A 19,249-nucleotide genomic window follows, 5' to 3' on the forward strand; every position below is an offset into this window, starting at 1 on the left:
GACTTTGGAGTTACAGGTGAGATGGGTGAGGAACAGGGCAGAAGGAAAGGGGGACTCATGGAAGATGCCTTCTAAAGAAATCCTCATGAAGATATTTTGTTTTTATTTTTCTGAATTTTGGGCCTAGAGTTGACTTTGGGGAAGAGAAGCAGGAACAAGTAAGAGATTAAGTTGTCCCCATCAGATATGCTTTCATAGGCTCTCCATGAGCCTTTAGCGCCCATCCCCTTCTCTAGCACTCCACCTGGTGAACTCCTATTCACCCTTAAAGCTCCCACTCTCCTGTTTTGTTTTCTCCTTCCCTCGTAGGGCCCGGCCTACACTTCACTCTTTCAGTACAGGCTTTATTGTGTTTTCCTATAATGTTAGTTCTCTGCTTTTACCCTTTAGACTGTGAGCTCGAGAACATTGGCTGAGTGCATGAGTGACTGCATGAATGTGCATTCCTGGGAGCAACTTGGGAAAGGGACGATTATGCCACATTACAGAAGGAGAAACTGAAGTTCAGGGAGTCTAAGTCACTGGCTTCCTAGATCATGAGTGTGCCCTAGGGTTGGGCATCTGAGTCTATGGCCGGTGCTCTGTCTGCCAGCACAGTCAGCCCCAGGCAAAACTGGTGGGTAGACAGTGACAAGCATGGGGAACATTGCTGAGGCAGATGAGGCAAGTGGTCGGGAGAACCCCTGATTCTAATCTCAGCTGACGCTCTCGAGAGTGGTTCTCCTGTGGCCATCTCACATTAGCCTCCTGTAAGACTTGCTCTCCGAAAAGGGATAATAATCCAACCAAGGCACACACTCTCACTTGGTAACTGGACTGTGTTCTTATTGCCATCAGGGCTAATGTCTGTTTGCAAGCAGCTGTGTTGTGGCATTTAGTACACCTGACACTTAGGAGGTGCTCCTGAAATACTGGATGACTAATTGGGAGAAGGGCAAGGGGGAGTTTGCCAGCCACTGTCGTTGTCTGCTGAGAAAGCTTTCCTCCCACTGTTTCCCAAGGTGGATCCTCACAGTTAATGAACTCTGAAAGCTCTGTCAAAGCTCTGCCCTCTCCCTTTGCCCTCCCTCCAGGTGGGCAGGGCAATCCTCCCTGCAGTGATGGGGCTGGGGTGCTCAGGGGAAGTCAGACATAGTCAGGGACAGACAGGAACAGCCAGCAATCCAGCAGTCCCTGCACCATGAGTGTCTCTATGCTGAGTCTCACCGGACCCCTGGGCAGTGTCTCTGGGCTCCTGCAAGTGGTCTCTCTGCTAGGCCTGGCTCTGCTATTGCTCAAGGCAGCACAGCTCTACCTGCACAGTCAGTGGCTGCTCAAAGTGGTCCAGTGCTTCCCGCCCCCTCCTTCCCACTGGCTTTTTGGGCACATCCAGGAGGTAGGAAGGGGCTGGACCAGGGATGGGAGGGCAGGCTGGGCCAGCAAGAGCAGCAATACCCACCCAGCACTGACAGCACTAGCTGGTGGTGAAGGGTGCCCAGAGCAAAGGAACGACCCACATGGTGAGGGTCTCAACAAGGTTTTGTGGATTGTTCAATGGTAGGAGTTGATCAGGATTTGCCTTCTGATGTCTGCCTTTCCTTAGAGAAGGAGTCACCTTCATTCTAGTGACTTGAACATAAAGTGGAGAACTGGAAACAGCTCCTATGCCATATTGGTGCCCCAACACTGCTCTCTCCCTTCTCCTTCCTAACCTCCTCCTGTACCCTAGTCATTCATTGTCTCCCCCTGCCTGTGCATTCCCCTTCAATGGCACTGCTCATACTTTCCCTTCTCCCTGGATAAATCTTGTCCCTCATATGGCCATCTGCCTAAATCCATCCCCAAGCCGCCTCCAAGATGTTTTTCTGGGCATCTCAGGAGTGGAGAGGACAACTCTTTTTCCCCTGGACTGTCCTTCTAATAAAGCAGGGCTGACCTGACTCCACTATTTTTGTCTGCAGTGTCAGAGTTGTGAGCTCCTTGTAGGAGAGACCACCTCTAATTCATCTTTGTAACCCAATAGGGTGTTGGTCAATGACTTGATGAATGAGCAAATGCATGAGGAAGGGCTTTCTAATGTCCAATTCTGAGTGCCCAAAGCTTCCCCAGACACTTGGGTTTCCCTTTATCACATTAATAATCTACTGTCATGGCCACTTACTCTGTCTCCTCAAGTACAGCAGAAGCTTCAAACAGGTAAGATCTATGGCTATATCCTAATTCAGTGTTTAAACCAGTGCCGTGCACATAGTAAATGCTCCGGTAACATGTGCTGAGTGAAGGAATCTGCCCTACAGTAGCACAAGTCACCTCAGCACTAGGAAATCCTGATTGTCAGGGGGGAGCAGGCAGAAATTAGATGCCAATGTAGCAGAGAGTTGCTTGAGTTACATAGATGTGGTAGAAATAAGGGGAGTTGCCTACGGGAACACGTCCAGGAATAATTGCCTATGTGAATTCCAGAAGTGGAGAGCAAAGCAGAGTGTTGAGAGCTGAGGAGTGGCAGTTGCTTTGTGGCAAAGTAGACGGGCCCTCCAGGTAGAGGAAAGAGTGTGTACAAAGGACAGGAAATGTAAGCAGGTGTTGCAGGGCAGGTGTGAGGAGCAACAGTAACAGCATCTTCAGGGAAGGAGCAACAGGGCTGCTGGAATGGTCAGTGTGGCAGGAGGCAAAGTAGAGAAAGCGAAGTCAGAAAGCAAAGACTTTTGTAATCCCCACTGAGGAGATGAAGGATACTACTGCAGACGGTGGAAGCTCACACAAGTTTCTTTTTATTACAAGGTGAAAGTGAGATAAAACCCTCAAATATCAAAACCAGAGATCAGTATCATTTTTATCTCTATATATCCAGACTTAACAACTGTGTACATATTCAATATGTAAAACTACATCATACACACAGTTTTGTATTTATTTAGTTTTCACTTAGCTATATACCTCCCAAACACTATGCAATGTTAACAAACATTTACATGTATTTACATGTATGCTTTCAATTACTATTGAAAGTAATATGGCAAAATAAAGTTAATACATAAATTTAATTTAATTTATTTTTTATTTTAAAAAAATTTTTTTTTAACGTTTATTTATTTTTGAGACAGAGAGAGACAGAGCATGAACAGGGGAGGGGCAGAGAGAGAGAGAGACACAGAATCCGAAACAGGCTGCAGGCTCTGAGCAGTCAGCACAGAGCCCGACGTGGGGCTCGAACTCACGGACCATGAGATCATGACCTGAGCCGAAGTCGGACGCTTAACCGACCAAGCCACCCAGGCGCCCCCATAAATTTAATTTTAAAATATAAACCATTTCATGCTCCAAATAATATAATGAGTTGGCAAACTGCTTACCAAGTAATAGAAGTTGTCTTAAATTTTTGATGCCAATGTTATACCAATGACTTCCAAAAGTTTTGTACACCATGGAGTCAATCCCTGACATGTTTCTGTAGGCAGCTCGTTGTCAGGGCTCCTAACTCTACTCGACAATAGGACAGAACCTGGCCTTAGGGCAATCCTTGGACAGCCACCAGAGTCTGGATCAGAGGCCAGGTCATAAGACACAGTTCTGAACACTTTGTTCTGCTGATAGTTCCAGAACTCTTTCCCTGTGCCCATCCTGTCCTTAACGCCAAAACTAACCCTGGAGCCAGAGGAAAGGGTTTACTGATTTACTCTTCCTGTGGTGATAGTTCCAAAAAGAAGAGGATCTGCAATGCCTACGGAAATGGGTAGAGAAATTCCCATGTGCTTGTCCTCACTGGCTGTGGGGAACAGAGGTGGAGCTTGTGGTCTATGACCCTGACTACATGAAAGTTATCCTGGGACGATCTGGTGAGGGGACACCTTCATAACTGTTGAAGCAGCTCTTGCCCCTTGGGTACATGCCCACAGGTCTGTGAAATTGTAGAAGAGACTGGAGGCTCAGAAATCAATACCTGACCCTCTCTCTAGCATCCTCCCTGCTCACAACCAGCATGAGGCTGAATATTTATTGAAACCGAACTCTGTTTCCTTTCCTTCCCTTCCCTTCCCTTCCCTTCCCTTCCCTTCCCTTCCCTTCCCTTCCCTTCCCTCTCCTCTCCTCTCCTCTCCTCTCCTCTCCTCTCCTTAATCCTCCTTTCTTCCACTCCTTCCTTCCTTCCTTCTTTCCTTCCTACATTCTACCCTTCCTTCTTTCCTTCTTTCCTTCCTTCCTTCCTTCCTTCCTTCCTTCCTTCCTTCCTTCTTTCCTTCCTTCCTTCCTTCCTCCATTCCTCCCTGCTCACCTTCTGGCCTTCTTTCTTTCCTTTTTTAATCAAACTGAGATAATTCTAGAGTGAAAGACAATTTTCTACACAAGATGATCTGACTTTGGCACCTCTAACTGTTCCATATGGTGAGTAATGGGATGGCTGAGCCACTACAACTTACAGAAAAAACAGATTCTGTTTTTTCTTTGGCAATGAAACGGAACTTTTGTTTCTGCCCAATCCACCTACCTGGACTGGTAGGGCAGTACTGTGGACACTGAGTCTACCCTCCTGAGCCCACAATGATTATCTGGAAAGAAAGGGAGTCAGGGCTGGGAGGCAAGTGGGAGGTGGCTTGACCAGCTGACAATCCTCAGGAAGGGATAGGGACCCATGGCCTGGACCACTGCACCTCCTGGGGGCAGCCTGCCTTCCTTATTCCCCTCAGTTTCCTGCAATGCCCTCTTACCTTTCAGACCCAAAGTCTCATGGCTTCTACAGACTCCTGGCTCCCTGGATAGTTAAGTACATTGAACCAGAACTAAAGTCCACCTTCTGGTTAGGTTTGCCAACAACTATCCATTCAGCCCAGATTAAACAAGAGGTGACTGGCACCATAGTCATACCCCTCAAGTCTGAATGGAGCCCCATTTCTCTCCTGATAAAACCCTCACCCCCTCCTAATGGTGGGGAGAGCCCTCCTGAAGCTCAGCTTCTTCCACATCACTTTGCAGTCCTCGCCAATGATGTTCTGCCTGACTTTTCACCAAAGTCCTTCTATGACAAACACCCTACAACAGACTATAAGAGATTTCAGCTGTCATGACCATTTGTTGTGAAGTCACCCTCCTCATATGCATTGGCCTTCCTGACTTGCCCAGGATGCCCTTCTCATACACTGGTTACTCCCAAATTCTCAGGACATGTCTGGGAATACCCCTCCCCACACACCCCCATTATGACCCAGGGTATGGTTTGCTCCTGTTGAATGGACAGTCATGGTTGAAGCACTGGAGAAGGCTGACCCCAGCCTTCCACTATGACATCCTGAAGCCCTACATGGGTCTCATGGCTGACTCTGTCCATGTGATGCTTATAAGTCCATCCCACCCTCACCTGTACACTCATACCCACAGCACAGTTCACAGAATAGACTATCAGGCAGGTGTTTCCCTCAGATATTCATCAGGCATGCCCCCCAAAATCATGCACTTGTACCTTACCATGAGACAGGGCTCCCCAAGAGTCGATGGGACAGGAAAGTACCCAGGCACCAGCTTTTCGCCACTCTGTGCTCATTGCCCACAGAAGAGAGTCATGGTGGGTAGAGGGTCCTTCTCCTCCCCACTTCATGTCTTTGGCTTGGATAGGAAAAGTAGCCTATCCCCCTGAAAGCTGCTAGGACAAGCTGCCACAGACTGACTTGGGAAGTAGCAGCTTCAGTGGCAGGGTAAGATCCCAAGGATGTTGCTGAAATGGGCTCTTGGCTTGGGCTAAAGGCTTCTACATAGATTTTAGCCACTCCATGGAGGGAAATGGAGACCAGGTCTCTATCCCTGGGGCTTGGTCCTGGAATAATATCATCTCTGAACAGGACCCTTATTTCTCACTGTGCTCGGCTGACTTTTGTTGAACAAAAGGAATTGAAATCCCTGATATCCCTTCCTTAGGAACCCTGGTACAGGCCCTTTAGCCTTTCTCCTACTTTGACACTTGCCCCTTAACGTGGAACTTCACCTTTTTCTTGTGTTAGATCAACTACAGGACAGAAATATTCCCCCTTTGTGCCCTGGGGAACAATGTTTCCTGGTCTGCTAAAAGATGGTTAGTGCCATAACTTACTCCTACATCAGACTATAAGAGATCATGATTAATTATGTAACAAATATGTCTGAGAAATAATCATTTTAGAAATACTTACTTGCCATATGGCTCCAAATAGCCCCAAACACATCCACTTTATTAAGTGAGGACATCTCATCAGAATATTTGCAGAGACAGAAAGAGAGTCTAGCCTTGTCAACATGGGCCTTCTGGAGGAGTAGAGGATTAATATGTCCCACCACCACAGGACAAATGGGAGGACTTCATCAGACAGAACTCATACGTGGAGATCTTTGAGCATGTCTCCTTAATGACCTTGAACACCATTATGAAGTGTGCCTTCAGCTACCAAGGCAGCCACCAAGCAGACAGGTCAGTGTAATCTTCAGCTACCAGGTCCTGTTTCCTACCAACTGGCATGGACTTATCCTGAGAGGTAGGTAGGGCAGCTTAGGTGTTTTCTAGCACAAACAGCCACATTATGCAGAGAGCACCAGGCCACAATCAAATTCGGCCCACACCAAAGTTAATTAGGCACAGATCCCTGATCCCTGCCATAGGGAAAAACCTGGCTACCATCACACAAATGGGCTGATGGTTTTGAGTGCATAAGACAGAAAAGGAAAATGCCTCGGGTTGCCTGTCCCACTGATTGAGGAACCCTCCACCCACAGCCCAATCCACTCTAGGGCAGATGTCTCCCTCACACAGGCCCTTCTGCATCCTCCCCATTCAGGATCTCCCAGTCCTACATTCAGGCCATTCAAGACCTGAGCAATCTGTTTTTTTTCCCTGAGTGTGGAATGCTCTCTACCAGAATGGCATCATTTACAGGCTGACCCCTGAAGGCCGCTGGAACCACCAGGCCTGCCAGCTTGCCCATCAACACTCAGGTTGGACTCTGACCCCTGGGCAGCTCCACTCCTTCACTGGACACATCCCAAAGGAACTGGCCCCAAACACTCAGACAGACCCCTGTCTCCTCTCTGCTACTCCAGGGGCTGGGACAGACCTACACTGGGTACCCCCCTGGTGCAGGTGTTAGGATGCCAGTGCTGTGCAGGAGCTGACACATGTCAGCACATGGGTGAAGGTTGGGTGAGACCCCCTGCCAGCAGCATTCAAGCAGAGTCTCTACAGGCTGTGCTGTTGAGAGGCGACCCAACCCACAAGCACATGGTGCCACAGCTCTCACCCTGACATGCACACCCATTACCACTTTCCTCCTGATCCAGCTGGAACCCAGGCTGGGATACAAGCAGCAAGTGGGCCAAGGGAGGTGGCTGTGTCTGGGAACTTAGAGCTCTCAGCTCTGCCTGGGAACACTGTTCTGGGACAGACGGAGTGATCAAGCTGAAGAAGGCTCAGCTGCAGGAGGAGGGAGAGCTGGAGAAGGTCAGGAGCAAGAGGCACTTGGACTTCCTGGACATCCTCAGATTTGCCAAAGTGAGTGTGAGCAGGGGAGGCATGAGGCTTTGCACACAAGCTTGGAGGAGGGAGGCAAACCCTGCTGTGTCTCCATGTCTTCCCAGATGGAGGACGGGAGCAGCATGCCTGACAAGGACCTCTGTGCTGAAGTGGACACGTTCATGTTTGAGGGCCATGACACCACAGCCAGTGGCATCTGCTGGATCCTCTATGCCCTGGCCACACACCCTGAGCATCAACAGCAGTGCCGGGAAGAGGTCCAGAGCCTTCTGGGAGATGAGCACACTGGTGAGTGCTCATGAGATGGGAGACCCCTGCTCACTCATTTAGAGAATTCCCTGCTTGCCAGCATCTTGCCTGTCCTTCAGGATAGCTTTGTTTCAGGGACCACCTAGACCAGATGCCCTACACCACCATGTGCATCAAGGAGGCACTGCAACTCTATCCGCCAGTTCCAGGCATTGGAAGAGAGCTCAGCAAGCCCATCAGCTTCCCTGATGGACGGTCCTTGCCCAAAGGTATGAGAATCACCACACTCACTAAATAAGAACACATGGGAAGTCAGAAATCTATACACCCCAAGGCAGTTCCTGAAAGTCTTTGAGACTAGTTTCCACCTCAGAATCAATGCTTCCTTTGCAGTTTGGGTGAGGTATATGATGTGCTTTGCACAGAGTTTAAATCCAGCAGAAACTCAATAAACAAATGGCAGCCTCTGAATGTGGCTTTGGGTTTTGCCCTAATATTCTAATTCCCTGAGATGTGAATGCTTGAAACACAATCAGGTGGAGTAGGGGGAGATGTTATCTTTCCTTTTGGGGTCTAGGTTACTGAGAGACATTAAAAAAATTCACTGTCATGGCTCAGATGGTCCAGGATCTGGAGAGCCCTCAGGCTGGTGGCAGAGAGAAGCTGAAGATCATACCTGAGATCCCAGCCATGGTTGGAGGCCAACATTCGGCTCACCACTGATCTGAATCCCAGCCCTGCCACATTCTAACTGTGTGGTCATAAGCAAGTAGCTTAGCTTCTTGAGGCTCAGGTGCCTCATGTGAACAATGGAGATATGAGCACCTTCATTGGACAGTTGTTGTGAGGATGGATAAGTTCATGCATATTCCCCAAAGGCTCATAGATTGCACTTGACAAATGTGAGTTGTCTGTCACTTTAGTTCCTCCAGAACATAAGCCTCCAGTTCTTTCCTGCTTCTCAACCTGTTCTGGTTATCTAGTAATATGTTCACATATGCTTTGCCATGTAAGCCCCACCTCCTTTGCCACACAATCAATCCACTTGGAGTGATGAGAAGTGGCTCTCATTGTGCACGCACATGGCTCCTCATGGCATGAGTATGATCAGTCTTTTGTCTTCTGTCCCACAGGATTCTTACTCATGCTCTCTTTTTATTGCCTTCACCACAACCCAAAGGTGTGGCCAAACCCAGAGGTATGATGGCCTGGGTAGGAGGGGATGGGATGACTCTCCAGACACATCCATCTTCCCCATCCCACCTCTGGGTAGTCTGTGTGGTGGTTGGTTGATAGGAAGGAGAGACTTGACTACACCTGTCCTGTCCCTGGTGTTCCCTCTGCAGGTGTTTGACCCTTCACAGTATGCACCAGGTTCTGCTCGACACAGTCATGCTTTCCTGCCCTTCTCAGGAGGATCAAGGTGAGGTGCTTGAACATGGATGGGGGTCTTCTAGGCATATATTTGATGTTTATGACCTGTTCTGTTCATCTGTGATGTCTGCAGTTACTGGTCTTTTATGATTGTGTGTTGGGAAAAGGTGTGTGTCTCTGTGTTCAAAGGAAAGGTGGCAATCACAACCTGCCATGATGTCTTTGACCCATGCTCTTACCCAATAGCCAACTATAATTCAGTATCATGGTGTTCCAAAGTTTAGTGTATTCCAGTGCTTTCCTCACGTTAGGAGGATGATTTCTCATAATCAGAATATTTCAGATGTTTGATTTTCTCAATTATAACTAATTTCTAAAGATGATTTTCTCTCATCCTATATTGTGAGTCCAGCCCACTGCTTTTTGTACCTAATTCACTGATCTGTCACTCACTGTATCAATGCTATTTGCCTGGGTTTGGATTTCCCATGGATTCCTGTTACAAATGGTCAAATCATATACATGATAGGTTTGAGTAGTCATTTGACCAATGTCTCACATCAATACCTGTCTTCTCTATTTTTGCAATCTAATCCAACAAAATGTTTACTTTGCATTAATATTCACATAACCATGACAACTTTTCCAGCTAGCAAAATTCCTTATGTGAATGGGATTTATATATCTTAGTCCCAGAATCCATATAGTCAACATTGGCCAAAAGCACAAAATTGAGGACAATCAACTGCTTTTGAGAGAAAACCCACTAATTTGTAGATGACACTTTGTATATGGCATTTGCAAAGTTCCTGGTGTGTAAAACATAAAGCAGACTTGAAGTGGCTGTGGAGCTGGATGACTATTCTCCAGAGTGGCTGCTCTGAAATCCTCCAGTGCTGTTGAAATGGTCCTCTAAATAGTAACCTCCATAAACCTTGTAAATATTTACTAGAAACAAGTTATTTTCTGAATACACAAATCTGTGAGTTCTTCAAGTAGTGAATCCACTTTCACAGAATAGGCTTTAAGCAAACTACTCTTCCAGATACTTGCTGTAGGATTTGAGCCTAGACATTGGTGCAAGTCATATGGCTGCCAGTAGAGACAGGAGAGGGATAGACAGCTCCAGCCTAGCTCACACCTAATAGTTACTCATATTTCATTTCATTCCATTCAGGGTTTTTTTCAGTTCAATAAACATCATTCAGTTATAAGACTACTAATTAAGCCTATCTATGTATGCCAAGTCCTCTTCTAGGAGTTGGAAACACAGAGAAAGATACTGCCCTTGCCTCTAAGAGTTCACAGTCAATAGATAAATGTCTCCACTCAAAGAGACATCATTCGGGGATTCTGGGAAGATGGCGGCGTAGGAGGACGCTGGGCTCACCGCGCGTCCTGCTGATCACTTAGATTCCACCTACACCTGCCTAAATAACCCAGAAAACCGCCAGAGGATTAGCAGAACAGAGTCACCGGACCCAAGTGCAGACGAGAGGCCCACGGAAGAGGGTAGGAAGGGCGGCGAGGCGGTGCGCGCTCCACGGACTGGCGGGAGGGAGCAGGGGCGGAGGGGCGGCTCGCCAGCCAAGCAGAGCCCCCGAGTCCGGCTTGCAAAAGTGGAGGGGCCTGACGGACTGTGTTCCGACAGCAAGCTCGACTTAGCGTCTGGGAGGTCATAAGTTAACAGCTCTGCTCAGAAAGCGGGAAGGCTGGAGGACAAAGGGAGGGTGAGCTGCGGAGCCCCCGGACGACAGAGCTCAGTTTGGCGGGGAACAAAGGCGCTCGCCAGCCCATCCCCCAGCCAAAATCCCAAAGGGAACCGGCTCCGGCCAGGGAAATTGCTCCCTCCGCGCGAACACCCAACTCTGTGCTTCTGCGGAGCCAAACCTCCGGCAGCGATCTGACTCCCTCCGGCTGCCACAGGGCCCCTCCTGAAGTGGATCACCTAAGGAGAAGCGAGCTAAGCCTGCCCCCCCTGCCACCGTGCACCTTGCCTTCCCACCCCAGCTAATACGCCAGATCCCCAGCATCACAAGCCTGGCAGTGTGCAAGTAGCCCAGACGGGCCATGCCACCCCACAGTGAATCCCGCCCCTAGGAGAGGGGAAGAGAAGGCACACACCAGTCTGACTGTGGCCCCAGCGGTGGGCTGGGGGCAGACATCAGGTCGGACTGCGGCCCCGCCCACCAACTCCAGTTATACACCACAGCACAGGGGAAGTGCCCTGCAGGCCCTCACCACACCAGGGACTATCCAAAATGACCAAGCGGAAGAATTCCCCTCAGAAGAATCTCCAGGAAATAACAACAGCTAATGAGCTGATCAAAAAGGATTTAAATAATATAACAGAAAGTGAATTTAGAATAATAGTCATAAAATTAATCGCTGGGCTGGAAAACAGCATACAGGACAGCAGAGAATCTCTTGCTACAGACATCAGGGGACTAAGGAACAGTCACGAGGAGCTGAAAAACGCTTTAAAGGAAATGGAAAACAAAATGCAAACCACCACGGCTCGGATGGAAGAGGCAGAGGAGAGAATAGGTGAACTAGAAGATAAAGTTATGGAAAAAGAGGAAGCTGAGAAAAAGAGAGATAAAAAAATCCAGGAGTATGAGGGGAAAATTAGAGAACTAAGTGATACACTAAAAAGAAATAATATACGCATAATTGGTATCCCAGAGGAGGAAGAGAGAGGGAAAGGTGCTGAAGGGGTACTTGAAGAAATAATAGCTGAGAACTTCCCTGAACTGGGGAAGGAAAAAGGCATTGAAATCCAAGAGGCACAGAGAACTCCCTTCAGACGTAACTTGAATCGATCTTCTGCACGACATATCATAGTGAAACTGGCAAAATACAAGGATAAAGAGAAAATTCTGAAAGCAGCAAGGGGTAAACGTGCCCTCACATATAAAGGGAGACCTATAAGACTCGTGACTGATCTCTCTTTTGAAACTTGGCAGGCCAGAAAGAATTGGCACGAGATTTTCAGGGTGCTAGACAGAAAAAATATGCAGCCGAGAATCCTTTATCCAGCAAGTCTGTCATTTAGAATAGAAGGAGAGATAAAGGTCTTCCCAAACAAACAAAAACTGAAGGAATTTGTCACCACTAAACCAGCCCTACAAGAGATCCTAAGGGGGACCCTGTGAGACAAAGTACCAGAGACATCACTACAAGCATAAAACATACAGACATCACAATGACTCTAAACCCGTATCTTTCTATAATAACACTGAATGTAAATGGATTAAATGCGCCAACCAAAAGACATAGGGTATCAGAATGGATAAAAAAACAAGACCCATCTATTTGCTGTCTACAAGAGACTCATTTTAGACCTGAGGACACCTTTAGATTCAGAGTGAGGGGATGGAGAACTATTTATCATGCTACTGGAAGCCAGAAGAAAGCTGGAGTAGCCATACTTATATCAGACAAACTAGACTTTAAATTAAAGGCTGTAACAAGAGATGAAGAAGGACATTATATAATAGTTACAGGGTCTATCCATCAGGAAGAGCTAACAATTATAAATGTCTATGCGCCGAATACCGGAGCCCCCAAATATATAAAACAATTACTCATAAACAGAAGCAACCTTATTGATAAGAATGTGGTAATTGCTGGGGACTTTAACACCCCACTTACAGAAATGGATAGATCATCTAGACACACGGTCAATAAAGAAACAAGGGCCCTGAATGAGACACTGGATCAGATGGACTTGACAGATATATTTAGAACTCTGCATCCCAAAGCAACAGAATAGACTTTCTTCTCGAGTGCACATGGAACATTCTCCAAGATAGATCATATACTGGGTCACAAAACAGCCCTTCATAAGTTTACAAGAATTGAAATTATACCATGCATACTTTCAGACCACAATGCTATGAAGCTTGAAATCAACCACAGGAAAAAGTCTGGAAAACCTCCAAAAGCATGGAGGTTAAAGAACACCCTACTAACGAATGAGTGGGTCAACCAGGCAATTAGAGAAGAAATCAAAAAATATATGGAAACAAACGAAAATGAAAATACAACAATCCAAATGCTTTGAGACGCAGCGAAGGCAGTCCTGAGAGGAAAATACATTGCAATCCAGGCCTATCTCAAGAAACAAGAAAAATCCCAAATACAAAATCTAACAGCACACCTAAAGGAACTAGAAGCAGAACAGCAAAGGCAGCCTAAACCCAGCAGAAGAAGAGAAATAATAAAGATCAGAGCAGAAATAAACAATATAGAATCTAAAAAAACTGTAGAGCAGATCAACGAAACCAAGAGTTGGTTTTTTGAAAAAATAAACAAAATTGAAAAACCTCTAGCCAGGCTTCTCAAAAAGAAAAGGGAGATGACCCAAATAGATAAAATCATGAATGAAAATGGAATTATTACAACCAATCCCTCAGAGATACAAACAATTATCAGGGAATACTATGAAAAATTATATGCCAACAAATTGGACAACCTGGAAGAAATGGACAAATTCCTGAACACCCACACTCTTCCAAAACTCAATCAGGAGGAAAGAGAAAGCTTGAACAGACCCATAACCAGCGAAGAAATTGAATCGGTTATCAAAAATCTCCCAACAAATAAGAGTCCAGGACCAGATGGCTTCCCAGGGGAGTTCTACCAGACGTTTAAAGCAGAGATAATACCTATCCTTCTCAAGCTATTCCAAGAAATAGAAAGGGAAGGAAAACTTCCAGACTCATTCTATGAAGCCAGTATTACTTTGATTCCTAAACCAGACAGAGACCCAGTAAAAAAAGAGAACTACAGGCCAATATCCCTGATGAATATGGATGCCAAAATTCTCAATAAGATACTAGCAAATCGAATTCAACAGCATATAAAAAGAATTATTCACCATGATCAAGTGGGATTCATTCCTGGGATGCAGGGCTGGTTCAACATTCGCAAATCAATCAACGTGATACATCACATTAACAAAAAAAAAGAGAAGAACCATATGATCCTGTCAATCGATGCAGAAAAGGCCTTCGACAAAATCCAGCACCCTTTCTTAATAAAAACCCTTGAGAAAGTCGGGATAGAAGGAACATACTTAAAGATCATAAAAGCCATTTATGAAAAGCCCACAGCTAACATCATCCTCAACGGGGAAAAACTGAGAGCTTTCTCCCTGAGATCAGGAACACGACAGGGATGCCCACTCTCACCGTTGTTGTTTAACATAGTGCTGGAAGTTCTAGCATCAGCAATCAGACAACAAAAGGAAATCAAAGGCATCAAAATTGGCAAAGATGAAGTCAAGCTTTCGCTTTTTGCAGATGACATGATATTATACATGGAAAATCCGATAGACTCCACCAAAAGTCTGCTAGAACTGATACATGAATTCAGCAAAGTTGCAGGATACAAAATCAATGTACAGAAATCAGTTGCATTCTTATACACTAACAATGAAGCAACAGAAAGACAAATAAAGAAAATGATCCCATTCACAATTGCACCAAGAAGCATAAAATACCTAGGAATAAATCTAACCAAAGATGTAAAGGATCTGTATGCTGAAAACTATAGAAACCTTATGAAGGTAATTGAAGAAGATTTAAAGAAATGGAAAGACATTCCCTGCTCATGGATTGGAAAAATAAATATTGTCAAAATGTCAATACTACCCAAAGCTATCTACACATTCAATGCAATCCCAATCAAAATTGCACCAGCATTCTTCTCGAAACTAGAACAAGCAATCCTAAAATTCATATGGAACCACAAAAGGCCCCGAATAGCCAAAGGAATTTTGAAGAAGAAGACCAAAGCAGGAGGCATCACAATCCCAGACTTTAGCCTCTACTACAAAGCTGTCATCATCAAGACAGCATGGTATTGGCACAAAAACAGACACACAGACCAATGGAATAGAATAGAAACCCCAGAACTAGACCCACAAACATATGGCCAACTCATCTTTGACAAAGCAGGAAAGAACATCCAATGGAAAAAAGCCTCTTTAACAAATGGTGCTGGGAGAACTGGACAGCAACATGCAGAAGGTTGAAACTAGACCACTTTCTCACACCATTTACAAAAATAAACTCAAAATGGATAAAGGACCTAAATGTGAGACAGGAAACCATCAGAACCTTAGAGGAGAAAGCAGGAAAAGACCTCTCTGACCTCAGACGTAGCAATCTCTTACTCGACACATCCCCAAAGGCAAGGGAATTAAAAGCAAAAGTGAATTACTGGGACCTTATGAAGATAAAAAGCTTCTGCACAGCAAAGGAAACAACCAACAAAACTAAAAGGCAACCAACGGAATGGGAAAAGATATTTGCAAATGACATATCGGACAAAGGGCTAGTATCTAAAATCTATAAAGAGCTCACCAAACTCCACACCCGAAAAACAAATAACCCAGTGAAGAAATGGGCAGAAAACATGAATAGACACTTCTCTAAAGAAGACATCCAGATGGCCAACAGGCACATGGAAAGATGTTCAGCGTCGCTCCTTATCAGGGAAATACAAATCAAAACCACACTCAGGTATCACCTCACGCCAGTCAGAGTGGCCAAAATGAACAAATCAGGAGACTATAGATGCTGGAGAGGATGTGGAGAAACGGGAACCCTCTTGCACTGTTGGTGGGAATGCAAATTGGTGCAGCCGCTCTGGAAAGCAGTGTGGAGGTTCCTCAGAAAATTAAAAATAGACCTACCCTATGACCCAGCAATAGCACTGCTAGGAATCTACCCAAGGGATACAGGAGTACTGATGCATAGGGGTACTTGTACCCCAATGTTCATAGCAGCACTCTCAACAATAGCCAAATTATGGAAAGAGCCTAAATGTCCATCAACTGATGAATGGATAAAGAAATTGTGGTTTATATACACAATGGAATACTACGTGGCAATGAGAAAAAATGAAATATGGCCTTTTTGTAGCAACGTGGATGGAACTGGAGAGTGTGATGCTAAGTGAAATAAGCCATACAGAGAAAGACAGATACCATATGGTTTCACTCTTATGTGGATCCTGAGAAACTTAACAGGAACCCATGGGGGAGGGGAAGAAAAAAAAAAAAAAAAAAAAAGGACGTTAGAGTGGGAGAGAGCCAAAGCATAAGAGACTGTTAAAAACTGAGAACAGGGGCGCCTGGGTGGCGCAGTCGGTTAAGCGTCCGACTTCAACCAGGTCACGATCTCGCGGTCCGTGAGTTCGAGCCCCGCGTCGGGCTCTGGGCTGATGGCTCAGAGCCTGGAGCCTGTTTCCGATTCTGTGTCTCCCTCTCTCTCTGCCCCTCCCCCGTTCATGCTCTGTCTCTCTCTGTCCCAAAAATAAATAAATGTTAAAAAAAAAAATTTAAAAAAAAAAAAAACTGAGAACAAACTGAGGGTTGATGGGGGGTGGGAGGGAGGGGCGGGTGGGTGATGGGTATTGAGGAGGGCACCTTTTGGGATGAGCACTGGGTGTTGTATGGAAACCAATTTGTCAATAAACTTCATATAAAAATAAATAAATAAATAAATAAATAAATAGAAATGTATTGTGAATTGAGGTATCTCTAGCCTGTTTCAAACCTGATATTTAAGTTGATATTCAAATTTGAAGTCTCATTTTCTTTCTTAATAAAAGCTATCTCATTTATAAAAAAAAAAAAAGAGACATCATTCATTCATTCATTATTCTTTCACTCCATCATTTACTAACTGAACACACAGTAGGACATTCCGTGTACCTGGAACTGTCCTATTATGGAAGGTGATGTGTCCCTGAGTAAAAAACACTAGTGTGACTTCACGGTCTGTGAATACAGATGTGCTGCCAGCAGCAGAGGTGAGGGTGAACTTCATTGCCCTTAACCTTGAGCATGTGGCAGGTAGAGGTAGAGGGAGGGTATTCTCAGGGATCTCATCAGCAGGAGCTGAGCTGGAAGGTGGAGCTGGATAGATGACAGGTGAGTGAGGCAACAAGCAGGAGAGGGTTTTCATGCCAGCTGAGGGACAGGGACATGTCTTAGCTGTGATGGAGGGCCTGGGAGGGTCTGAACTGGGCTGAGGCTTCAGGACAGGAAGGGAAGGCAGGAGACAGGAAAGCTTGGGTGAGGAGCCTGAGGGATGGCAGGCTTTATCAAGTACAATTAATATCTACAGCAGCTGGTTGAAGGAGGGGTCAAGAGGATGACAGGAGTCTAGACCCAAACTGGGTGGCAGATGGTGTAGCAGGTTGAGCATCGCTAAGGCCTTGCCCCTCCAGGATGTTTCCCTGTTTCCATTCTGACTTCCTTACACAATTCCACCTTGTCCTTTCTCTGAGGATCTGGGTCCCTATTGCTCCCCAGATGGTTAAGGCCTGAAGTGTGTCCCAGCCTATCCCCTATGGTACCCTATCCTGGCTTTCCCTTTATGAAATCAGAAATGGCTTATGGAGAGGGCAAATAATTTGATTAACTGTTGTAGTGATCACTTGACTTGCCTGGGTGGCTCAGGGGGCTGACCCCCTTGTAAGAGGATTTCAGTCCTGTTGACAACAGAGGTAGGAGAAGGAGCTAGCCCTGGAAGACTGTAGGCTTTGTCAAAGGTCAGAGGTAGAGTGTGAAGCAAGGCTTGGGTCAAGATGTGTGTGTATCCTATAAGGAAAGGGATCGGGGCCGGGTCCATGCAGGAGGGCCCTGCATCTGCTGTTCCCAGCAAGGGGATTGAGGCCACTTTGCATTCCCTTTTCCCTCCCTGACCCAGAAACTGCATTGGGAAGCAGTTTGCCATGAATGAGATGAAGGTGGCGGTGGCCCTGACCCTGCTCCGCTTTGAGCTGGTGCCAGATCCTTCCAGGGTCCCTGTTCCTTGGCCAAGAATTGTGTTGAGGTCCAAGAATGGGATCCACCTGCATCTCAGGAAGCTGCTCTAACCCCTGTGCAGACAAGGATGAGTCCTGAGGCCCTCCTGCCTGCCATCCTGTCTTCCTGTCAGTCTCCCCTGTCTCCTGTCTTCTGTCCCCCTCCAGCCTCCCTGATAGCCTCCTCTTGCCATCAGAGTGTCTGACCTTCTCTGTCTCACCCTTTGCCAGGTTTCCTATTTACTCATCTTTTACCTTTTTCCTATCTATGTGAATCCCTGCCTGTCCACTTAACCCAATGCCTGCTTGTCCCCCACCTTGCTTTCCTCTGCATGTCTTTCTCCTTTTGTACCTGTTTGGTTGTCCCTATATTATTTTTTTCTGGATGCCAAAATAATTTACCATAGCCTTAGTGACTTATAATAATATCAATTTGTTCTCTTACAGTTCTGGAGTTGAAATTCTAAAATTGATTTTGCTGGAAAACGGCCAAGAAGTTGGTACAGTCACACTACCTTCAGGCTTTAAGAGAGAATCCCCCTCTGCCTGTTCCAGCCTCTAGCTGCATTCCTTGTGATCTTTGGCTTCTGGAGCCTCCTCTATATTCAAATTCAGCAGTATCTTTCAATGTTTTTCTGCTTCTGTATTCATATCACCTTCTCTTCCATAAAGGTTTTTGCGATTGTATAGCCCTGCTCGGATAAAACAGACCTATCTCAGGTTCCAGGACATGGACTTGGGGAACCATCATTCACCCTGCTTAGTTTCTGTGTGATTGCTATTGGTCCATGCTCCCAGCTCTTTCCTGTGTGTTACCTGCATTCTTGTTTGTCATTATTCATATACCCTCTTCTTTTTTCCTCCCTGGAATAAAGTTTTTAATATTGTATGGAGTGTGTGTCTTCCTTTGGAAGTAGATGAAGAAAAGAGAGAGAAGGGGGAGAAAGACAGAGGAGACAAGGAAGTGGGGTCATATCTGCTCTGTGATGCCAGAACCCCAGGAGGGCCGGATGTGTCCCATTGCATCAGGCCATGGAGTGGTTGGCTATCTAGGCAGCACTGGTAGGAGACCATGTGGGCCAATGGATTGGCCAGTGGCAAAGGATGTGACAAGCAAGCAGCAAATTGAAGGTGGCATCTCTCCCACAGGACAACCCCCTTGGCAGTCCCTTGCATCTCTGGTCTGCCACCCTGAGTGGGAGGGACTTTTTCAACCCTGCCCCATTATGTGACTGCTTGGGGGTTTGTCCTCCTGACCCTGGGCCCTGTTCCCAGGTCCTCCTTTGCCCTCCTCCACCTCTCTCAAACCAGCCCCCATTCTTTCCTTGGTTCTAAACA

General features: G+C 46.2%; 1 protein-coding gene across 1 annotated transcript; it reads left to right on the forward strand.

Annotated features, from left to right (window-relative positions):
* Window positions 1-1,180: 1,180 nt before the first annotated feature.
* Window positions 1,181-17,983, forward strand: LOC124515379 (cytochrome P450 4A11-like). The gene is made up of 12 exons (XM_047084227.1): window positions 1,181-1,375; window positions 3,674-3,815; window positions 4,690-4,730; window positions 5,177-5,307; window positions 6,284-6,409; window positions 6,872-6,930; window positions 7,377-7,483; window positions 7,570-7,759; window positions 7,849-7,983; window positions 8,848-8,912; window positions 9,061-9,137; window positions 17,815-17,983. The coding sequence occupies exons 1-12, from the start codon at window positions 1,181-1,183 to the stop codon at window positions 17,981-17,983; spliced, it is 1,437 nt and encodes a 478-aa protein (XP_046940183.1).
* Window positions 17,984-19,249: the final 1,266 nt, after the last annotated feature.

This window comes from Lynx rufus, unplaced genomic scaffold (assembly GCF_022079265.1).
Source record: "Lynx rufus isolate CCGP_SWC_20201006 ecotype Redwood Valley unplaced genomic scaffold, mLynRuf1.p SCAF_2, whole genome shotgun sequence".
Lineage (NCBI taxonomy): Eukaryota > Metazoa > Chordata > Mammalia > Carnivora > Felidae > Lynx > Lynx rufus.

Bases quoted from the DNA above. Each gene is read 5' to 3' on its own strand.
- LOC124515379 (XM_047084227.1), top strand. From the start codon at position 1,181: ATGAGTGTCTCTATGCTGAGTCTCACCGGACCCCTGGGCAGTGTCTCT. The intron at 4,731-5,176 runs ATAGTTAAGTAC...CCCCATTATGAC, and splicing joins ACAGACTCCTGGCTCCCTGG to CCAGGGTATGGTTTGCTCCT. The intron at 6,410-6,871 runs GTCAGTGTAATC...CATCATTTACAG, and splicing joins GGCAGCCACCAAGCAGACAG to GCTGACCCCTGAAGGCCGCT.